We start from the raw sequence: 23,898 nt of genomic DNA on the forward strand, positions 1-23,898 counted from the left end.
AAATACAGTAATAGAAATCCTTCTACAGAATAGGAGTTGTCAATGAGAAGTTTTTTTTAGTTTGTTTTCAAATTTTATCTGTCAACACATTTATTTTCCTGGGTAATTTATCAGAAATGTTGGTTGCAGCATTGTGCACCCCTTTTGCACTAAAGACAACCGTAATGTGGAATAATTTCTGTCATTTTTCCTTCTGCTATTCTGGTATTGTAATTACATACATTACTGATCTGAACTGTATTCATCAAACTTCATGAGGAATAACTATACTGTGAAGCAGTAGTCAGAATGCCCAACTCTTTAAACGTGTGTCTACAGGATGACTGTACTGAACATAACATATTATTCTTACAGTACATTTTTTAGCAGTGAAGATGTTGTTTCTTAAAAATGAGATACTTCAGAACATTATTTCATTTGACATTATTAAATGAAAATGTGCAAATTTTTTGACTTATCGATTTGTCTCTCCCCGAGATCTGCAATGAATCTAAGTACAAATGTGGCTGAAATAAATTGTTTTAGGAGTTCCAAAAGTGCTTTTTACAGTTTTAAGTTCTCATCAATATGAACACCAAAAAATTTTGAAGTTTTCACTCTATATATTATTTCCTTACCGTGTGTTACACTTGTTATTGGTGTAGTACCATGAAATGTCCGGAACTAAATATGTTGTGTCTTTTTAAAACTGAAAGAGAGACCATTTGCAGAAAACCAGTCAGTGATACTTTTAAGAACACTGTTTACCATCTCTTCAGTTTTTGTGTGTATGGGTGGGTTGGTTACAATATTGGTGTCATCTGCAAAGAGAACTAATTCTGCTTATGTATATTAGACAGAAGGCTGTTTTTTGCATACGAGGAACAATAGTGGACCGATACAGCCACGGGGAATTCCATATGTGATTTCTCCACAGTCAGTATAATGTCTCTAGACTACATCAGCAGTATTACAATGTACAACTTTCTACATTCTTTCCGTTAGTTATGACGTCGTTCATTGGTTGGGTATACCGTCAGTTCCATAACACTTCAATGTATCCTAGAGAATATTATGATTCACACAGTCAACCGGTGCTATATTTTATTATTTAATGATTGTGAAATTTAGTGAGTTAACATGTAGATTGCATTCTCTTCTGAAATCCAAACTGTGATCACCTTTTCAAAAATTTTAGAAAATCATGTCAGTGGTGAAACAGATCGGTAGTTATTGACTTAACTTTTGTTATGGGGGCTTTTAACAATGGCACATTTCAGTCTCTCTGGAAAAATGCCTTGCGTTAGTGATGCATTACGTGTATTATAGGGAACGAATTTTTAGTACTGTATTGTAAACACCATCAAAAACTAAATGAGCTTTTATTTTTGAGAGAATGTGTAATTTTCTTAATTTCAGAAGGAGAAGTTGGTGATACATTCATTTCATTGAGATCTGTGAGAGTTGCCTTTTCAACATAGTGCTGCAATTTTTCTCTCAAACTGCTTGTCCCTGTTTGTTGCACGAGATGTATCTGCAATGCACGCTTTCATACACAGTTCCATCAATCCTGTTATGCATCTTTGGGGCACAACAGTCGCACCTCGCAGTTGCGAAAGTACCAGTTTGTCTCGGCTGTAATTCTAGTCGAACAAAAATGGCACGTGACGGATGAGGTGATCTCTGCACATCTCTACTATTACGTGCTGTTTTATTAAGTGGGAGATACGAAAGTGATCAGATCTTCAAACACACTTTTTTATCAAAATAGTACATTTCTGGGCATTGACTCCTTAGTAAAACTGTATCTACAAACACCCCTCTGCAATCCCTAGAAGTTTCTAATGGGAATTGTGAAACAGCCTCTCACACTAGACCCAGTGAGAGGTCAGATGGAGCAAGGTAAGGAATAAATGCACCTCTCTCATAACGACGATGTCTCACTGTAATACAGATGAAGTGACAAATATACACGGGGTTGTTCAAAATGTATCAGACTTTAATTTATAAAATCAATCTTTACTCACATATAACGGTGGAAATAATCAATTATTGATAATATAATGTAAATTAGATTATGAAATGAGACGCTTAAAGTAGTAAAGGAGTTTTGGTATTTAGGGAGCAAAATAACTGATGATGGTCGAAGTTGAGAGGATATAAAATGTAGACTGGGAATGGCAAGGAAAGCGTTTCTCAAGAAGAGAAATTTGTTAACATCGAGTATAGATTTAAGTGTCAGGAAGTCATTTCTCAAAGTATTTGTATGGGGTGTAGCCAAGTATGGAAGTGAAACATGGACGATGAATAGTTTAGACAAGAAGAGAATAGGAGCTTTCGAAATGTGGTGCTACAGAAGAATGCTGAAGATTAGACGGCTGGATCACATAATTAATGAGTAGGTATTGAATAGAATTGGGGAGAAGAGAAATTTGTGGCACAACTTGAGTAGAAGAAGGGATCGGTTGGTAAGACATGTTCTGAGACATCAAGAGATCACCAATTTAGTATTTGAGGGCTGTGTGGAGGGTAAAAATCGTAGAGAGAGACCAAGAGAAGAATACACTAAGCAGATTCAGAAGGATGTAGGTTGCAATAGGTACTCGGAGATGAAGAAGCTTGCACAGGATAGAGTAGCATGGAGAGCTGCATCAAACCAGTCTCAGAACTGAAGACCACAACAACAACAATGTAAATGGACAGATAAAAAAAATCTACTCACCAAGTGGCAGCAGGGGAACACACACACACACACACACACACACACACACACACACACAAAAGGATTTATTTTTTACAAGCTTTTGGAACCAGTGGCTCCATCTTCTCATGGAAGAGTTTAGGGAAAGGAGCACAATTTAGAAAATTTACCAATAACCCAGGGTCAGAGGAGATCTACCGGACTGAACGAGAAGGAAAGACTGATTGTTGGGGACTGCACTGGATGACATTTGAAAACCTCAGAGCTTAAAGGTGGAAGACAGGGTAATATGCAAGACAGGGATTACTACTAAAACATCATGCACAAGTTAATAACAGTGAAAAGCTAAGTCCATTGCATGTGAGAGGGGGGGATGACGAGAAATAGAAAATTCAGAAAATGAAAGCTATAGAAAACTACAAGGTGTACAACTTTGCTTCCGCCGTTTTTTCCCCAACATTTGAGGCTTTAATGAAACAGATTGCTTATGCAAGTATCATTCAAAGAGTTTTCCATCGCTGGCCACTACTTCCTCCCATCTTTTGGGCAGTGTACAAATCCTGCATCAAAAAAATTGTTCATCCACAAATCGATCCAATTTGTGACTTCTTCATGAGATTGGAAGTGTTGGTCAGCCAGGCCATGCGCCATTGATCTAAACAGGTGATAGTCAGAGGGAGCAATGTCTGGAGAATACGGCGGGTGTGGTAGGACTTCCCATTTTGACGTTTCCAAGTATGTTTTGACTTCTTTTGCATCACGGGGTCGAGCGTTGTCGTGCTGCAAAATCACTTTATCGTGCCTCGCACCATATTGCGGCCGTTTGTCTTTTAATGCTCAAACGCATTAATTGTGTTCAATAACGAGCACCTGTGATCGTTTCACTTGGCTTTAACACCCCACAGTACACGACGCCGAGCTGGTTCCACCAAATGCAGAGCACGATGTCGGAGCCGTGAATATTCGGTTTGGCCGTCGACATGGAAGCAAGGCCAGGATATCCCCACAATTTTTTGTGTTTAGGGTTATCGTAATGAACCCATTTTTTGTCCCCGGCCACAGTGCGATGCAGAAATCCTTTCTGTTTTTGCCTCTGAAGCAACTGTTCACAAACACACAAACGCCGTTCAATGTCTCTCAGTTTCAGCTCACACAGGACCTTCTTTCTGAATCGTGCCCATAGCCCTGAGATGTTTTGAAATGGCTTGCTGTGTCACTCCCACTAATTGTGCCACTTCTTCTGAGTTTGACGCGAGTCTTCACTCGGCAATGTCTCCAATTCTGCATCTTCGAAAACATTCTCTCTTCAACCAGTATGCCGGTCTAAGACATTAAAATGACTGTTCTTGAAGCATTGAAACCACTCACAACATGTTCTTTCACTTATAGTGTTCTTACCGTACATACTTGAGAGCATTCCATAAGACTCAGCCGCTGTTTTCTTCATATTGAAACAAAACAGTAACACCTCCCACAAATGATGAGAATTAGGCTCAATCAAGAACAAATTTATGATGCAGACACAAATCGACCAATGTGTGAATGGGGTTATGTTGACCGAGGTCCAAGCTAACTGCCTGACATCTGCGATCTGTTTATTTCGACCGCTACTTACCGTTGTCGCCACCTATCGGCAAACGGCGAAATCAGAGTTGTACACCTTGTAACATGGAGTGAAGAAAGGAGTATTTACTCTGAATAAATGCCGAGACAGGAGGAATTAATGTAAATTAAGGCCAGGTGGGTGGAGAGAAGCGAAGACATGTTGTAGTGCTAATTCCCACCTGCAGAGTTCTGAGGAACAGGTGCCTGTGGGAAGAATCCACACAGCGCATGTGGTGGAACAGGCACCAAGGTCTTGATTGTCATGTTGTAAAGCATGCTCTGCAACAGGATATCGTGTGTTGCCCGTATACATCCTCTGCCTGTGCCCATTCATCCTGACTGATAACTTTGTGGTAGTCTTGCCTATGCAAAAGGCTGAGCAGTGTTTACATAACAGCTGGTATATGACGTGTCATTTCACAGGTGGCTCTCCCTTTCATAGTATATCTTTGCCAGTTACAGGGCTGGAATAGGTGGTGGCAGGAGCGGGCATAGGGCAAGTCTTGCAATGGGGATGGCACAGGGTAGGAGCCATATTGGTGCAGAAAGAGCAATAGGGTCTGACAAGGATATTGTGGAGATTGGAGGGCTGTTCTAGGTGTGGTGGGAAAAATCTTGGACAGAATGAATCTCATTTCAGGGCATGATTTTAGGAAGCCACGGCCTTGTCGAAGTAGCTGATCGAAACATTCGAGACCAGGAAAATACTGGGTGACTAGTGGTGTGCTCCGAAGTTGTTTTTTTGAAGAGATCGGCAGTACCAGGATTGGATGTGATGGCCCGGGAAATCTGCTTTTGATTTAGGCTGTTTGGATAACTATCTCAAGTGAAGGCTGAAGTGAGAGTGGTGATGTATTTTTGTAAAGAGTCTGCATCCAAACAAATGTGTTTGCCTCAGGTTCCAAGGCTGTATGGGAGGGAACATTTGACATGGAAAGGATGGCAACTGTCAAAATCTAAGTACTGTTGATCGTTAGTGGATTTGATGAGGATGGAAGTGCGTAGCTGACCTTCAGTGAGGATGAGATCAATATCAAGGAAAGTGGCATGGGATTCAGAATAGGACCATGTGAAATTTAATTGGGAGAAGGTATTTAGAGATTCCAGGAATTTTAACAGGTCAACCTCACCAAAAGTCTGTATATCAAAGGTGTCATTAACGTATGTAAACCAAACCAGGGGCTGAAGACTAACGGATCCCAGGAAAGCGCCCTCTAAGCGACCCACGAAAAGGTCGGCATAGGAAGGAGCCATCCTGGTTCGCATCACCATGCCCCTGATCTGTTTGTATGTCTGCCTCTCGCAGGTGAAGTAATTGTTGGTAAGTATGAAGTTGATCAAAGTGAACAAGAAGGATTCGTAGGCTCGGAATCACGTGGGCGTTGACTGAGGAAATGTTCAACAGCAAACGGACCATGTACGTGGGGGATGTTGGTATAGAGGGAGGTGGCATCAGTGGTGACAAGCAAGGTGGGAGTGGGATGGGCATGGATTTCATATGATCAAGGAAATGATTGGTAACTTTAATATAGGAGGGAAGTTGTACTATGGGTTGCAGGTGTTCACCAACTAAGGCAGATATACGTTCGGTGGATGCTCTGAAGCCAGCAACTACAGGATGATGGGTTTGTGGATCTTAGGAAGAAGATAAACAATGGTGGTGCATGGTTTTGCTTGAGGTAAGAAGTTCTCTGGATTCAAGTGTAAGTCATTGTGAGGGGCCTGAGGTTTTTAGGGGGGACAGCAGGTCAGTCTGAATCACAGCAATGGGATCTTGGAGGCAGATGCTGTATGTGGAGGTGTCAGACAGCTGCCATAGACCTTCACTAATATCGTCCTGTTGGTCAAGTACCACAGTGATAGATCTTTAGTCTACTGGGAGGATAGTGATGGAGTCATCAGCCTTTAGGGAATGTAGAACTTGGAGTTTTGCAGAGGACAGAATAGGGTCATGTTATAGGAACCTGAGGAAAGGTTGTGAAGCAATGCTGGATGTTGTTTGACATCTGTCACCTTGAGAGTTGTCCGCTTCTGCTTCTGCTTCTACACACCTCTGCCAATGCTACTCCCACTGCTGGAAGCATTGCTAGGAAGCCTTTTTTGGTACGGTACGGTGCTGCTACTTCGAGTAATGCACAGTGTCTTCCTCGTTCTGAAATCTGGTCCCTTTCAGAGTCTCTTCAGTTTATGGAAAAGCTTAAGAGTCACTCATTGCTAGTCAGACGAACAGGGAGGTTGACAAAATAAAGCTGTGTAATGTTTGGGCAAAAAATTATGAAGTAATTGAGAATGACGAGTGAGTGCATTATGTGGTAAAGTTGCCACCTGCCCGCTGCCCCCCCCCCCCCACCTCCCCCTCCAAGTCTGTATGTTTCCGTCCCACTGCTTCACAGAGGCAATGCAGAACTTCTCAGTATGCTCCTTATTGTCACTAGTACCTCCTGGAGGTACTCGTCAAAAAAGATGTCAGCACAACTTTCACATTTCTGCGGACCTGCCACACTTTTCTGGGTCTCGGGGATGACGGATGGCTCCATTATGATGACTGGAACACTGTTTTTGGGTCGTACCCATAAACCTGAAATCAATTACGTGTCAGCAACTGTCTCACAAATTTTGCCGAGATCCTCCTGAAGTCAAAATGTTCGTTAAAATAGCACAAATGGATCCAGTACTAATTTTAATCTCATCTGCAAGTTCTCTGTGTTTTGTGCACTCTGCATCACCGAGGCCCTTAATGTTGAATAACCACCTCGTATGTAGATTTTGAGTATCTACCTGAACATTGTTCACTCTTCACTGATAAGTAACCGTATTTGAACCAGCTGCACTACTCCTTTATCTGTGTGGTACCCATTGCTTCATCCCCAAACACTTGTAGAATCTGGTGGATTGTTTCAAATTGAGTATTGCCAGGCTTAAAACAAAATGTTGTTCCCCTGTTTCTGTCATATTGTGCACAACACAAAATCCGACAACTACAACTTACACGTGTTTACTTGTCAATGGCTAGCCAGTGACTGGTTCTACAATCATGAAAAAAATTAGGCATGTACATTATGTAATAAAAAAAATAAGGTCCTATAGCAGAGACCCCATAACAACCGTCACCTCCTCCTGTTTGCAGACGTAGGGTAGTTATTTTGTGTGCATTCTTCTCATATCAGAGCAAAAAGCGTTTTCAGAATTGGTTTAAACTGATGAAAAAGTGTATAGATTTTAAAGGCAAATATTTTGAGGAACAGTTTGTACCAAAAATTGTTGCTCTTTCATTTTTTTGTTATCCGAGCGGAGGCTCGGCTGTACAGAACCTGCCATGTGCTGAGGCTACTTCGCCTTGTTTTCCAGGTTTCTCCACAGAATCACAGGATGCTGGTGCCCGGGCGCCATCTCTGCCTAGGGACCCGTCACTGACTATACTGCCGACCGACAAGTTCGGCGAGAATGAGGTGCGCGACTTGGTCAGCCTCGGTTTCACCAGAGAACAGGTGAGCAGTGCTGGCGGTCGCTCTCTGCTAAAATAGGGAGGAAAATTTGCATTTCCCCTGTCTCTTACTAAAATCTGTAATCTCTCCCCCCTCCCTCCCTCCCTCCCACCCGCTGCTCCTTTTGATGTGGTTCGGCACAGGTCCCTCTCTTGGCCCGACCTCTTTATCTCTGTGCAGCATTTACACTTACATCCTCAATTATTTGTTGGATACCTTCCAATCTGTGTCCTCCACTATGGTTTTTTTCTCTCTACAACTCCATCTAGTACCATCCAAGTTATTTTGTGATATCTTAGTACATGTTCTGTCAGTGTTTCCCACGAGTTCCTCTGCTTGATGATTCTGTGGGGAATGTACTCATTTCTTATGTTGTCAGTTTACTTAATTCTGAACATCCTTCCGTATGCAAAGCAAGTAGAAGAGGAAGTGCGCTGATTCCCGTAGTAAAGTGGTTCGACTGCGAGATGTCAGTTGCTCCGCTTTTGACCCACAGAAATACGTGTTACTATGACAGAAGCAGCACACGGACTTAACATTGTGGATAGGATTGAGTCTCTGTGAAGTTATGTGCAAGACAAAGGGTTTCCTTAATTACATTTGCTGTTCCAAAAGTCAGTCGCAGTTCTTTAGTTGCAAACACCTAGATAACATCCGCATTTGTCATACATATGATGTCGAAGAAAATTCATATTTATGTTCACAGTTTTCACAGAGAGGTTTTACAAAAATTTAAACACATTGTAACTTGTCCAAGCCGATGGAGTTTATTACTGACAGATGATCATTGCAGAGATTTTGCTGTCAGGAGGAAACTTAGATCTGTTTCCCGTAAGTATTGAAGTATTCCTAAGGTAATACCAGTTCTTACCCTTAGAAGTTGAAGAGTTCTTGCGGAAGCGAAGCTGTTACTTTTATCGGTGAGAATGCTTCTCCATTTCATTAACTTTTTATGAGCTTCTGCGTATTTGTACGATGCATCACTACGAAAGTAAAATTGCATCCACAAAGTTGTTCATCTGTCTAATGAATGACCCCATTGATTTGCTGTCTTTGAATCATATTGTTTTAAATTTCCATAAGAATTTCATGCCTTTGGCTACTAAGTTACTGCAGGGCTAGTTTTATGTTTATGCATTGAAATGACATCGGATTCAAGTGAGTGGAAGTTAACTTGTGGCAGACTTTCAATCTGGCAAATTCTGGGGAAGTATCTTCTCGATAAAAATCATATTTGATGATGTACATCAGTTTTATCACATAGACTATTTCTTATGCAGTTTATCGCTTGAAAAGTGTCTGAAAATGCTCATATTTGTCTGCATTTTATATAGAGAACATAAGTGTTTTTTATGCCAATAATGTAGAAATTATTTTTTATTCAGTTGAATGCCATAAGGAACAAGTCTCATTCCGGCTGGCTCAAACTTGATAATTACCTTAATTAACACATACGAGACATCACCGGGAGTGGCATTGTGACTTGTATACACAGCAATACAGTGAATACAGTTGTGCAGTACAGCAACAAACATTAACACCAGAGCATGATTTGCAAGGTTATTATTACAATCGTCTGAAGCATAATCCTATAAATTTACTAAAAAGTCAACCTTCAGCGAAGTGTTGCTGAAATGTAGCTTTTCTTAGGGCTTTACTTCATCAAAAATCAGCACACCGTAGTTTTCATCTTGTTCTTCCCAAAAATGATTCTTAATTGCTTCTACGCTTCTATGTTAATTCCACATGAGCATTTGAGATCATTTACTAAATTTTAGAGATGTGTTTTGGAAGGTTGTGGCAACAATCCATGCTTCAAAGAATTTCTGCATCTGTTGGGCTACTTAATTTTTAAGAGCACACTCTCCACAAGAATCTCTTTACCACATCGCATAATGCATTCTCTTGTTTTTAAATTGACATTTCTTTAATATGGTGGCAGCTATGAATTTCTGTTTCTTACTGAATTTACAATGATTCGATACATTTTACTGTGCTGTCTTATGTTTTTCATCTGAGAGTTTCTTTCGCAGGAGATTGATTTCCGCATTTTATGGTCTTAATTTATTTTGTAATCACACAATTTCCAGTTTCTTACGCTTGAGTATTGCTTTAATGTAATTACTGCTACTCCATTCCATGCCAGTCCATTACCTGCATTTTCCTCAAAGAAGAAACTCTCATGCAACTGCATCTCGTTGCTTCTCTTTTGCGAGTGTTTTACTGGTGATTTTCTTCTGTATAATATTTTTGAGAAATATTTCAGTAAACTAGGAAACAAAGGAGGAACCACTGAACCACTCCTGCTTTAAGAGACCACCCTTGTCTTGGAATTTCAAGTTGTTTACCAATAATAAACAAGTCTGTTTTCGTTGTTCCTCACCAAAATGTGAATCGCCCACAAAATAACTGAGAGTCAGATCCCTGTCTTTCCAAGGAATTTCTCTCACCCTTCTTCTTCTTCGTCTTCTTCTTCGTCTTATTCTCTCTCTCTCTCTCTCTCTCTCTCTCTCTCTCTCTCTCTCTCTCTCTCTCTCTCTCTCTCTTTTTTAAAGGCCTAGAAATATTTACTTTTAGTTTCTCTGCAGCCAAATCTGTATGCTGGAACAAAAAAGTGAATAATATTTTTCATTCTTTTTCTTCTAGCAACACCGGTAATTATAACTGTTAATACTTATTTATCACTGCAGTCTTCAGCTCTTCAAAGGTCACTCACAGCAACATAAACAAACTCACAAAATAAGTGTAGACAGAAGCGAGAGACACCGACCAACTACACATCGACCTGAGTCCCAAACGACAGTGCTGCTCTTAATTCTCGAGCATGGCACCTTTCCTATGCTGCTTGTGTTAACATGCAGGGAATCAGCAGACTTTCTGTTCTACTCACTCTGTCAAATGTCAGATGCTGTTAACTGTTGTTTGAAACATGGAGTTCATTTATTAGGTCAGCAACTTTTCTCCCACCATTTTTCTTGAAGTTCGAGGCTTTATTGTGAAACACTTACGAAACATTTACTAATCAAAGTACTGGCTGTTGCAGGCCGCTACTGTTTCCCATATTTTGGGCAGCATACGAATCCATGGCTAAAGAACTGGGTGTCTTTTGAGGAGATCCACAAATCAATCAAATTTTGGACTTGTTCATGTGACCAGAAGTGCTGGTCAGCCATTGATTGAAAAAAGTGGTAGTCAGAGGGAGCAATATCTGGAGAATATGGTGGGTAGGGTAGGACTCCCCATTTCAACATTTCCAAATATGTTTTCATGGGTTTTGTGACATTGGATCAAGCATTGTCATGCTGCCAAATCCCCTTTTCATTTATGTCACTGTATTGTGGTCATTTGTCTTTCGGCTCAAACACTTAAATTACTTTCAGTAACGATCTCCTGTGATTGTTTCTGTCAGTTTCAGTAGCTTTGAAAATCTTCTCCCTTCCAACGCCACAATGGTCTCCGATGTCAAAATCACTGTGCTTGAAGTGTCGAAACCATTCTCTGCATATTCTTTCACTAATAGGTTCCTCACCGTAGATCTTACTCAGCATTTTATTAGCCTCAACCAAAGAGTTCTTCATTTTGAAGAAGAATATTAAGACTTCCCACAATGATGAGAATTGGGCATGGAATAGCACATGTTCATTTGAGGATAACTTTATGATGCAGTTACAAATCCACTAATATTTTGATGGCCTTGTGTTCACAAATGCCTAAGCTTTTTGTATGACACTTGCAGTGTACCACTTCCGCTATCACTTGCTGCTTCCATCGTCCATTGCAAAAGGTGGAAGCAAAGTTGGAGACCTAATACGTAATGCTAGTTTGACAGTCTATCTCCCACATTGTTCTTACAGAGTACTAATTTCTTGTGTGTCCTAAGAGCCCAATATTTCTCTTTAAACTTTTCTTGAAACCCATTACATAAAATAAATTCTTGAATGTACTCTTCACCATTAGGTGACATCTCCTTCCAAACAACTGAAACAATATCTACTTCCTTAGTACCATCCCAAACTTCTTGCAAATCACAAGGAACAGAATTCCTGGAACAGTTCTGTTGGAATCGCACACCTCTCAGTATATTTCTTTCTTTTCACATCCTCCTTAGTCTTTGCTAACTCCTCCCAAAGTTTTTGGAATTCTGCTTCTGTGTTCTCGAGGACAAGTGACGAGTGAAGTCTACAAACGGATGATTTTGTCTGGTCCTGCAGTTTTTGTCCAATTAAATCATCCATACATTCCTCCAGTTTCTGTGAAGATTTAACCTGAAAAAGCTATTTCAACTGGGTCTTTACACTATTCTAACACATTTAATATTATGCTAGTGTCCGAAACCTATTTTTGCATTTTATTACATTCTTGTTCAGCAGATTCTTTGATTTGTTTTATGTCAGTATTTACTCCTTCACACTTTTCACCTACCTTACTCCTAACTAAAACAAATTGCTTAAGTATCTCAAAAATTCTTTACAGACGAATGGAAAAACTGGTAGAAGCGGACCTCGGGGAAGATCAGTTTGGATTCCGTAGAAATGTTGGAACACGTGAGGCAATACTAACCTTAAGACTTATCTTAGAAGAAAGATTAAGAAAAGGCAAACCTACGTTTCTACCATTTGTAGACTTAGAGAAAGCTTTTGACAATGTTAACTGGAATACTCTCTTTCAAATTCTGAAGGTGGCAGGGGTAAAATACAGGGAGCGAAAGGCTATTTACAATTTGTACAGAAACCGGATGGCAGTTATAAGAGTCGAGGGGCATGAAAGGGAAGCAGTGGTTGGGAAGGGAGTGAGACAGGGTTGTAGCCTCTCCCCGATGTTATTCAATCTGTATATTGAGCAAGCAGTAAAGGAAACAAAAGAAAAATTCGGAGTAGGTATTAAAATCCATGGGGAAGAAATAAAAACTTTGAGGTTCGCCGATGACATTGTAATTCTGTCAGAGACAGCAAAGGACTTGGAAGAGCAGTTGAACGGAATGGACAGTGTCTTGAAAGGAGGATATAAGATGAACATCAACAAAAGCAAAACGAGGATAATGGAATGTAGTCAAATTAAGTCGGGTGATGCTGAGGGAATTAGATTAGGAAATGAGGCACTTAAAGTAGTAAAGGAGTTTTGCTATTTAGGGAGTAAAATAACTGATGATGGTCGAAGTAGAGAGGATATAAAATGTAGACTGGCAATGGCAAGGAAAGCGTTTCTCAAGAAGAGAAATTTGTTAACATCGAGTATAGATTTAAGTGTCAGGAAGTCGTTTCTGAAAGTATTTTTATGGAGTGTAGCCATGTATGGAAGTGAAACATGGACAATAACTAGTTTGGACAAGAAGAGAATAGAAGCTTTCGAAATGTGGTGCTACAGAAGAATGCTGAAGATAAGGTGGGTAGATCGCGTAACTAATGAGGAGGTATTGAATAGGATTGGGGAGAAGAGAAGTTTGTGGCACAACTTGACTAGAAGAAGGGATCGGTTGGTAGGACATGTTTTGAGGCATCAAGGGATCACAAATTTAGCATTGCAGGGCAGCGTGGAGGGTAAAAATCGTAGGGGGAAGACCAAGAGATGAATACACTAAGCAGATTCAGAAGGATGTGGGTTGCAGTAGGTACTGGGAGATGAAGAAGCTTGCACAGGATAGAGTAGCATGGAGACCTGCATCATACCAGTCTCAGGACTGAAGACAACAACAACAACATCTCAAAATGTAATTCGTAGGAGTTTGATTCTTTAAAGAATGAGTTGTATAGCAGTCTATCCTAATTTGTATTATAAAAAAGATAGTTGCTACTCACCATCTTCCCTGTGTTTCTCATATGGTGAGCACCTATTATCCTTTTCATAATATTGTTACATTCCATCCCGTATTCCATTGTCTAATTTGTATTATTGTTATTCCATCCAAGATCTTCCATTGTTTCATGTTTACATGATATTGATATAATGGTAATGCTTTAAGGGACAAGATTTCACTAAATTAAATATTTTCCCCAATAAACTATCATACTACAGTGTGTCCCAAAAAGAATGACCCAATTTTAACTTCTAATAATATTGAGACAAACGTCATTAGGTAACTGAAACAGTGCTAGATGTAATTGACACGGTCTAGAGTTTCAGAAAAAATCCGCTAGATGTCTCTATCAGCGCTGACGTGGGAGCGTGCAGCCAGTCTCGCACAATATGGTGTCTGCACAACAGAAGGCGTATTGTGTTATTGAATTTAGTATAAGTTAATCAGTGATCGCAGTTCGGCGGGCATTTCATATTCTATTTTGTGCTAAACCACCAACACCAAAGAAAATTCGACAGTGGTATAAACAGTTTGAAGAAACAGGGTGCCTCTGTAAAGGCAAACGTCCTGGCCGGCCACACGTTCCTGAATAAACTGTGGAACAAACCGGACAAGCATTTGAGCGAAGCCCCCGCAAGTGAACGCATTGTGCTAGCCGAGAACATTAGTTACCGTGCATGAAAGTGTGGCATGTGTTACGGTGTCATTTACCCCTCAAACCATACCGATTACAATTTGGACAAGCTCTTCGAGATACTGACAAAGTGAAGTGAGTGGACTTTAGCAATGCTGTTCTAGAGGACATGGAAGATGACACTTTTATGTCACGGTTGATATTCAATGATGAGGCAACTTTCCACATTAGTGGTAAGGTTCACAGTCATAATGTTTGTATATGGGGACTCAAAAATCCTCATGAAACAATTGAACACGAATGTGATTCACCAAAAGTGAATGTTTTTTGTGCTGTTTTGCAAAGCAAGGTTTATGGCCCCTACTTTTTTGAGGAAGAAACCGTAACAGGGCAATAACATCTTGCAATGCTACGGAACTGGTTATTCCCACAACTTGACTCTGACAATTTCAGCTATCAGCAAGATGGAGCACCACCGCACTGGCACAACAACGTGCGCAGGTTCCTCAATGCCAACGTGCCTCAATGTTGGATACGGCGTACAGGACCGCGAGACCAGGCTTTACACTCTTGGCCTCCTAAGTCCCCTGATTGTAGACCATGTGATTTCTTCCTGTAGGGATATGTTAAACAGTGTGTTTACGTTCCTCCCTTACCTCGTGACATTGATGAACTAAAAATGAGAATATCTGCTGCTGTAGCTTCAGTGACAGAAGACACCTTATGCTCAGTTTGGGCTGAATTCGGCTATCAGCTAGATGTCATCCATGCAGCCAATGGAGGACATATTGAACATTTATGGAGGATTTTTATAAACTTCTGTCTTTTCTGAGTAACTTAGTATGCAATTTGTTGGTGTTAAGCCCTTCTTCCTAATAAATAAAATTGGGTCATTCTTTTTGGGACACCCTATACTTTGCACACATTCACTAAAACTGTCTTTCGTAGTCGTCAACATACCCAAAGATGCAATTTCACATCCTAATGACACTGATGTCTGATATTACCACAATTATGTTGCATACAGATTTCTGTTTACACACAGCTTTCATCTCGTCCACCAGGACCCAGAATTTAGCCATTTCCTCATTGCATGTGATTTGCAGTTTATGCAAGTTGAATACAAAGATGTCTATAAGGAAGGTGATTGCTCAGCTTTTATTGTTAAGTCAGGTTCATTACAGCAGATTGTTTTATTGGTTATTTTGCTGTAATTACAGTAAATTTTGTAATATTCATTTTCTGCAACAGTGAGAGGATCATATCTGTGGTAAGAAGGAAAGTGTTTCACAAACTAATAATGCACCTAACTACGAGCAGATTATTTTGGTGATTTCTTCGTGCCTTTTCAAATATCCTGTAGGTGCCAGGGGTTTATATCGAGATGTAATGTGTGATGTCGCCTCTTTGGATTGCACACCGCCTGCAGCTGCCACCTGTTCTTCAGTAACTCAGGAAATACTTGTGGAAGTTCCTCAACACATTGACTGTCAGGAAGCCTTCAGTTCCTGCATGCAAAACTGTGTCAGTCAACTTGTTGTTCAGTGTTTGCACATTGACCTCCCTGCCTGGGATAGTTTGTGTGTTTCCTGTGCAGTTCTTTTCTGAGTCAGGGTATTGTATTGGTCTTGCAAGGAAGGGTCTCTAGCAGTGGGATTGACTTTTTGAAATCACCTGTACTGTGATGTAGGTTAAGATCCCAGGTATCACAGTCTTCAGCCATTCACCCTGGTAGGCCAGTCATTTGCGAGTAATCGAGGAAAAAAAAAATAATAATAGGAATTTTGTGTGATGCTCTACAGCTTTAAAAGTATTAACATTAATGAGACTGTTGCAATAGCATAATGGTTGTCGTGCTGGGGTTTGAATCTTTTCAGGTGCTATGTAATTTTTTTGTTTCCATTTCTTTGTTATATCTTTTTAATCAGCATATTAACTGTTTCAATTGTTGTCATGTCTTCTTACTGTCATCTTTTTTACACTTGGAATTTTTGTGCATGTGAATTTAATTATTATATCTAAAAACAAAGATGATGTAACTTACCAAACGAAAGTGTTGGTATGTTGATAGAGACACTAACAAACACAAACACACACACAAAATTCAAGCTTTCGCAACCCACGGTTGCTTCATCAGGAAAGAGGGAAGGAGAGGGAAAGGCGAAAGGATGTGGGTTTTAAGGGAGAGGGTAAGGAGTCATTCCAATCCCGGGAGCGGAAAGACTTACCTTAGGGGGAAAAATGGGCAAAGATGATTGTTACATATTGATTTTGACTTAATTTCTCCTCTTTTTACCATCTTATATGTAGTTGCGTTCATTATTTTTATTCCTTATTTTGCTGGAATTTCATTTAAACTTTCGTCTGCATTATTTTGTGCATCGAGCAATAAGAATTTATGTTTTGAACGTTTATACAATAGTTTCCATCCAAAAAAATGTGCATCTTGTTACGAGAAATACGTTTTTGGTGCCATAGCATTGTCAGTGTGAACAGATTATTTCAACTTTTGTTTTTTAACTGATAAATCAGCAGTTGGTAGATAAAATAATAATAATAATGATGATGGTGGTGGTGGTGGTGAAAAATTCACATGCACAAAGATTCAGAGTGGAAAAAGAATGATAGGAAGAAGGAAAGGAGAGGAATTGAAACAGTTAATATGCTGATGAAAATGATGTTACAAAGGAACAGAAATTTAAAAAATTACTGTTAAAACAGGTAATTGGATAAAAAAAAAATGATCAAAGTCGTTTTGCTAAAGATTTCGAAATAAATATTTTTCAGAGTACCTGATGAGACTCAAGCCCACAACATTTTGTATGTGAGGACTGTTAGACTACAGCAACAGTCAGCTTAACATTACTATCTTTGAAACTGTAGAGCATCACTCGATATTTAGAAATACGGGATGATTCAAAAAGAATACCACAACTTTCAAAATCAGTAACTCTGCAAAGAAGAAAATGAGAGCTACGCTCTTTCTGTCATTCATTTGGTCGCTAGAGCGCTGTTGGCAACCTTCATCTCTGCTGTCAGTGCAAAGATGGCGATTGCTCAGTGGAAAACTTTTTGTGGTATCAAGTACATCAGAAGTGAATTGACAGCAGTTGTTCTACATGCATTTTGAACAGAGTATGGTGTTTAACCACCTGACAGGTGGTGTATTGTATGTTGGTATAAACAATTCACAAACAAGGGGTGTTAGTGCAAAGGGAAAAGTTTCAGATAGCTGTGAATCAGTGAAAAAAATGTTGGTCGCATTCAGGAAGCATTTTCTCACAGTCCAGGAAAATAGACCCACCGTGCTAGGAGAGAGCTGCAAATTCTGCAACCAACCATTTGTAAAGTCCTAAGGAAAAGGTTAGTAATGGGAAATTTATCATCTACAATTGCTTTGATTAGTTACCCGAGGTTCCATTGTATTTCTTTGAGATTAAATATAGATTTTCAAAGTTGTGGTTTTCTTTTCGAATCACACCATACTGTTTTTGTCAATTACTTGCAAATGAGGGTACACCAGCATGAATGGCTGCAGGGCGTGATACCTTGGACCATCACCTACATTACTGTATAAGGGGTTTCAAAAAGTTGATCCCACTGTTGGGAACCTCTCCTTGTCAGTTATTTCTTAGATCTCAGGACTGTTCCAGATGTTTGTGCTGGATTCAGTGATGTAGTAGACCCCTGAAGGTGTGTGGTCTGTCATCGGTCTGCACAACCTGCGGTGTGTGAGAGCGCACGAGTACACTTAGTGTAGTTCGATGGAAGTTGCCGAAGATGTCCATTGTTCCCTTTCCTAATGACACAACTGATGGAGTGCCTGTCCACAGATGTTGTGCACTCGCACTCCCTTGCAAGTAGGCTTTGAATTTGCAGTGCATGCATGCACAATGCACTTCGATTACCACAACACCTGTATCTCTCCAACCAGTACAGTTGTTCTTTGTGTCAACCAACTAGGGACCATGCCAATCAAACTGTCTCTTTTCTTTTTTAGCTTTAGCTGCCACTCAGTGCCCCTGCATTTGTTTATGGTGGTGTTCTTCCCTCTGGGACCGATGACCATTGCAGTCTGGTCCCTTTAATCCCACAAACCAACCAACCTTCTTCCCTCTCTTGGGTCCACACCTTCCCTGTCTTCATCTTAAGCTTGTCCTGGAAACTACTGACCACATCATGCTCTTGGAGATAATTGGGGAAATTTCCAGTTGCCATATATCTTTTTCAACTTCTGTGAACCACGCCCTTTTGGTTTTCTTCTCTTGAAAGGAGGTGATTATCCTTTTAGACATCCTTCTTTGTATCATTTATGTCACTTACCTTCTCCGTGTGCTTACATAGTTTGTGGCTGTGACACCTTCTGTTCTTGCTCTTTCCTTTCATGGGGCCCAGGATTTTTCTGAAAATCTTTTCTTTCTTTGGCCTCAGGTTTCTCTGTAAGACCTTTCTTGTTCGTTGTGATTTTCTCTGCCTCGTATAAGGCTTCCAGTCAAATAACAGTGCAATACTGTCTAATTTTGGCATCTGGGAATTATCAGTCTCTTACTGTAGATGCCTTTAGTTAGTTGGTAGGCCATTTCCATTTTGTTAATGCATGTCACAAAGGCTTCTGTCTCTGATAGGCTACTTGCTATCCATTCACCTGAGTGTTGATAACTACTTCTAGTCCAAACCACAGTTCTTGGATCTAATTTTATATTTGTCATAAAATGTATCTTCTCAGAGGAGAATTCACAGTGCCCTCCGTTTAAGCTGTTGTGCAGCTGTATCTATTGAGTCTGGAAAGATAATTAGATCATCTCTGAAGGCTATACAGTAACTGTAAGATTCACATAGATAGCCTATAATTTCATCAGGCAGATCGCATTTTGCGAAACACACATAAGTGTGTACTCGGGGTCTTGGTATCTGGGTAGTTAGAACTTTGCGGTTCATTTTCTGATGTTATTGAAGAACATCACACCAATTAAAAAAGCAATAGATTGAGGACTTGAAACAAGTGTTGATGTCAGAAAGTCTTTATGTACAGGGAGAGCTCGTGCAAGATAACTTGGTCCGTGCACCGAAACACATTATTATTCTCAGCGCTGGGTGACCCATCCCTCTGTGCTGGAGGGGTGGCCGCTGCAGCATGCTGTTGCGTACTGAGCTGTAAGTTTCGTCCATTACAAACAAAACTCTCTCTCTCCGCCACGACTACAGTGTTGAGATGAGCCGTGTGCGCCCTAGCTGCACTGAAACCTTTTTCAATTAATTTTAAAGATACTACTTGGTAAAAAATAATTATTTTCTTTGCATTTCATAGCCTCCTTTGTCAGCTTGATCAGCTTCGTGATCAAGTGCCCATCATTTCGTTAATGTTCATAGTTGTTCTGATATTTCTATGTTGAGTAAGGTACTGCATGAAATTCACATACTTTGCAGTGAAAAATAGAGGTTGCTATGACTTTGTTTTTGGTGGATGTTAGGTCATACATTGCTGCATGTGAAATGTAGGTACCATATTCATTTTTTCTTTAAATGCTATAGATCTGTATTCAGTCTCAAGAAAATTGACTGTATTTACTGCACAAACTTCTGGTTGCACCTACAAGTGATAGAGGAAAGGGAAACATTCGTAACACCCCTCGTATCTCATTAACAGTTCAGGATATTAAAACAGGTGCTTGGCAAATGATAGCATGTGAAGTGGAAAATATTTTGCCATTTTACTCTGTTTTTTGCAAAAGAAGCTAATTTTAACATGGCAACAAGAGAGAGGAAAAAATGTTTACAATCCACACAAAAATAATTCAGCATAATCCTGTAATACATTGTGTTTTTAATAATAAACAGTTCTGTTATTGATTATTGGTTGTCCTGGTGAAACCTGTTAACATGTTCTTAAACAAGTGCTTCATTTCTGTTACTGAGAGCTTGGGGTTATCAGTTTCGGTGAAGAGTGCATTGGAGTATCTCAGACCAGTCTTTAAAAATAACTTCAGTAAAATGGAAATGACACTCACATCTCCCAAAGAAGTAGCATCCACCACAAAATCCTTAAAATCTAAGTATTCCAGTGGGTATGATAACATATCAACAAATTTAATCAAAGAGTGCTCATGTGAGTTTAGCTCTATCTTAAGGTATTTGTGTAAGCAATCTGTTATCAGCAGAACATTTCCAGACTGGCTAAAATATGCTGGAGTTAAGCCTCTTTACAAGAAGGGAGATAAAGAGATACCATCAAACTATTGACCAATTTCACTTCTTGTAGCTTTCTGACAGATATTTGAAAATGTTGTGTTCAAGCGTCTCCTTAAGCATCTGACTGCAAATAATATATTGTCCAAGTTACAGTTTGGATTTCTTAAGGGTTCTGATCTAGAGAAAGCAGTGAGAATATGCTTAATTCATTAGATAATAAATTAGAGGTTACTGGCATTTTCTGTGACCTGTCGAAAGCCTTTGCATGTGTGAACCACAGCATTCTCTTAAGTAAATCAGAATATGATGGTGTCACTGGCATTGCTGCAAAATGGTTTGAGTCTTATCTGTCTAACAAGAAACAAAAGGTGTCGTCGTAAAATACCTGTGCAGTAAGCAGTCTGTCTTCATCTGACTGGGAATTAGTTACATGTGGTGTCCTCATTCTCCAATACTCTTCCGTTTGCAAAGACAGGTGGTGCAAGGTATAGAAACAAATTACTTCAGTTGATCTTTCATTCAATGTATTGTTTGTGATTGTAAGTTGAATGTAATAAATGTTACAAAGCCTTCAAATCCCACTACTCATTCTGAAACACCCAATAGTTGACAAAAAATAATACAATTTGTGATTACCAATGACATCAGCAACTGGCTGGATGAGCAGATAACATCACAAGTTTACATATTTACAATTCGTAGCAGAATATGGATCTGACGGTTTATCGAGTAGGGTATCGAACAATTCAAAATGTGCTTCTCAGTGTGTTACATTACATGTCCAAAAAACTAGGAACAAACTATAGAATCTGTGTCTGTGTTGAAGGTGATTGCTGAGCTGCGCCGCTTTGACGGAGACAAGAACCGAGCGACGGCTTCTCTCATCGCCAAGTCTACGAGATTCGTGTGACTCACGAGCAGCCGAGACAGACGGAGAGGGTCGACTGCGTCCCTCCGTGCAGAGGTCGCTGCCGCTTACTGTGCTCCTCCCCCTCTGTTACCTCTTCTTCCCGCGCTCCTGTCCCTCTGCAAACTTCCGACTGCAGCGTAAACACCTCGGCACGGTGGAAAAGTTCGACCGTGGCACGCGTCTGAGTGGGTGGGGATTTGCAGTTTTGTATTTCCACTCAGTTACCAGTGACTGTGGGTCCTGTGTGGGGATGGAGTGGTAACTGGCTTTATTCCTAGTAGAGAAAGTGTGATCTCTCGTCTCAGTCCACACGTGCACTCAGGTAAGAAGGAATGGACTGTTGCACCTCACACATATACTTCAGTCTTGCGCAGTTCCACATACTTCCTACGTTTCTTTATACATAAGCTACCGTCCTTTGAAGTAATCACCAGTTGTATCATTATTTTATTTCTACAGATGACCCTAGTAGAATTTTGTAAGTGGTATTGGTGGCATGGCATTGATGGATGTTAGGTCCAATTGTTCCACACGGCTCGTGTGAAAAAGAAGATGTTTAAGTTTTATATGAACAACCAAAATACCATGGTTGATATAGTTTTGTTTAGTTATTTACATGTTTCATAGGTCGTAATTTTGATCTCTGGCTGTGACATGGAGTGGGCCAGTTTTACAATTATAGTACTCCTACACAGTGAAGAATATGAAACATACTGACTATTTAGAGGATTGCCTTAAGTGTTATTCCTTCTTCTCCTCCTCCTTTCTCTTCTCCACTTCATGTATCAGGCAAACTGCCTGTTACAGTATGCCATCTCTTGCATGGTCATCCTAGATGCTTTCTTCCAGTGCATTTATAATTGAGAGCTTTACCTGGAGTCTTTCTCCACCAATACTGTATACATATTCCTTCCATTTTCCCCAATTTTCTTTTATTTTTTCATTTAGGTTATATATTCCTAAATCTTCTGTATATCCTTATTCCTTTTGCACTCGTATGTACTTCCTTGGTGTCTTATCATCATCATCCATCCTTCACTTCCAAAGTAAGGGTTGGTTGGCACTGCTGTGGTTTTATAAAACTTCAGCTGAGTTTGTCTCCTGGCTTTACTCTGCAATTCTTTTTTACAATTGTTCCACATGTAAAAGTAAATTTATTTTATTTTCTGTTCACATATGCTTTTATTCCTATGTGATGCCACATGCTAGATATTAAAAATATTGAACTTCGTTATTCTACACTACCTTTGATCTTACAGGCTGTGTGCCCTGACACACCGTGACTTTTGCCCACCTAAAGACAGTTCAGAAATTTATTCTGAAGCAATCTGCTACAATTATGGACTCCCATCTGACAGTCGTCTTAATTTTCTACAATCAGTGTTAGGTCATGTGCATATAGGATTGCATTCAGTTTAATGTCATCATCTAAAATTACTCCTTTTTTTATTCAACAGTTTTCATCAATTGATCACTTCATCTATGTATACAGATCTCTCTCCTGAGAGTCGTCAGGCATATTTTCTCTGGTGTTTCAGCAGAGATTTACAGTTTTATTTTTGCGTTGTGTAGCTGGAGTCAGCCCAAACAAATAGTGCTCATCACATCTTCCATCTGACACCCAGTGTCTACTGAAAGCATCAGTTTGTTTCCTGTTTCAAACAAAACCGTTTTTAAAGCTGATTTTTACATGCTCGTTTGGTAGAGCGGCCCCAGATCAGTCTAGTGCAATATCTGTTTTATCTGTAGATATTAACAGTGACAGTGAAACATGAAGAATAACCAGCTTTCTAGCAGTGGAAACACCACCTTGGCCAGTACTGACCGCTACTGCCAAGCATGCGGCACTTCTGAGTTGCTGCTGGATCGCTGTTTATTCTTTGTGTTTTACCATCCCTGTTAATATATATCGATGAAATGAATATCAGACTAGACTAATTTGGGAGCACTGTATTGGATGCGCGTGTAAAATTATGATTTAAAAATGATTTTATTTGTAATAGGAAACAAACTGATGCAGTCTGTTGATACTTTGTGTCACATGAAAGCCATGGTGAGCAGTAATTATTTACTTATATGGATATGGTGTCTGTTCTTTCGGACATGTTGATGATCTGCAGCTGTCTAGAAGAAAATTAGAATTATATATTGATACCTTCAGCTGCTGACGGGCGTCCATATATATCAATGGGGACAGGTGAAAATGTGTGCCCCGAACGGGACTCGAACCCGGGATCTCCTGCTTACATGGCAGACGCTCTATCCATCTTAGCCACCGAGGGCACAGAGGATAGTGCGACTGCAGGGACTATCTCGCGCACGTCTCCCGCGAGACCCACTTTTTCACCTTATATGTCCACACACTACATTCTTAGTGTCCCTACCCAACACACTCATTACTCGTGGAAGACATTCTTACCAAGTCCCATAAGAGTTCGGGTAATATATGTACATCCATATATAGTTCTGGCAATACCGGCCATGACCTCCTTCTCCTGTGCGGGACTTGGTAAGAATGTCTTCCACGAGTAAGAAGTGTGTTGGGTAGGGACACTACGAATGTAGTGTGTGGACATATAAGGTGAGAATGTGGGTCTCACG

The 23,898-nt window shown here is 40.1% G+C and overlaps 1 protein-coding gene across 2 annotated transcripts in view; it reads left to right on the top strand.

Annotated features, from left to right (window-relative positions):
* Nucleotides 1–23,483, top strand: part of LOC126213031 (protein DDI1 homolog 2) — a 167,937-nt gene extending 144,454 nt beyond the window's left edge. Inside the window, exons 7-8 of one of the 2 annotated variants that reach the window (XM_049940601.1) lie at nt 7,634–7,773; nt 21,214–23,483. In XM_049940601.1, coding sequence (XP_049796558.1) covers nt 7,634–7,773; nt 21,214–21,297 — 224 coding nt within the window. In that variant the 3' untranslated portion in view covers nt 21,298–23,483. The remainder of the gene's footprint in view (nt 1–7,633; nt 7,774–21,213) is intronic. The other variant, XM_049940602.1, reaches the window with a different exon arrangement.
* The last annotated feature ends 415 nt before the right edge of the window (nt 23,484–23,898 follow it).

The sequence above is a fragment of the Schistocerca nitens genome, chromosome 11, assembly GCF_023898315.1.
Source record: "Schistocerca nitens isolate TAMUIC-IGC-003100 chromosome 11, iqSchNite1.1, whole genome shotgun sequence".
In the NCBI taxonomy this organism is placed as follows: domain Eukaryota; kingdom Metazoa; phylum Arthropoda; class Insecta; order Orthoptera; family Acrididae; genus Schistocerca; species Schistocerca nitens.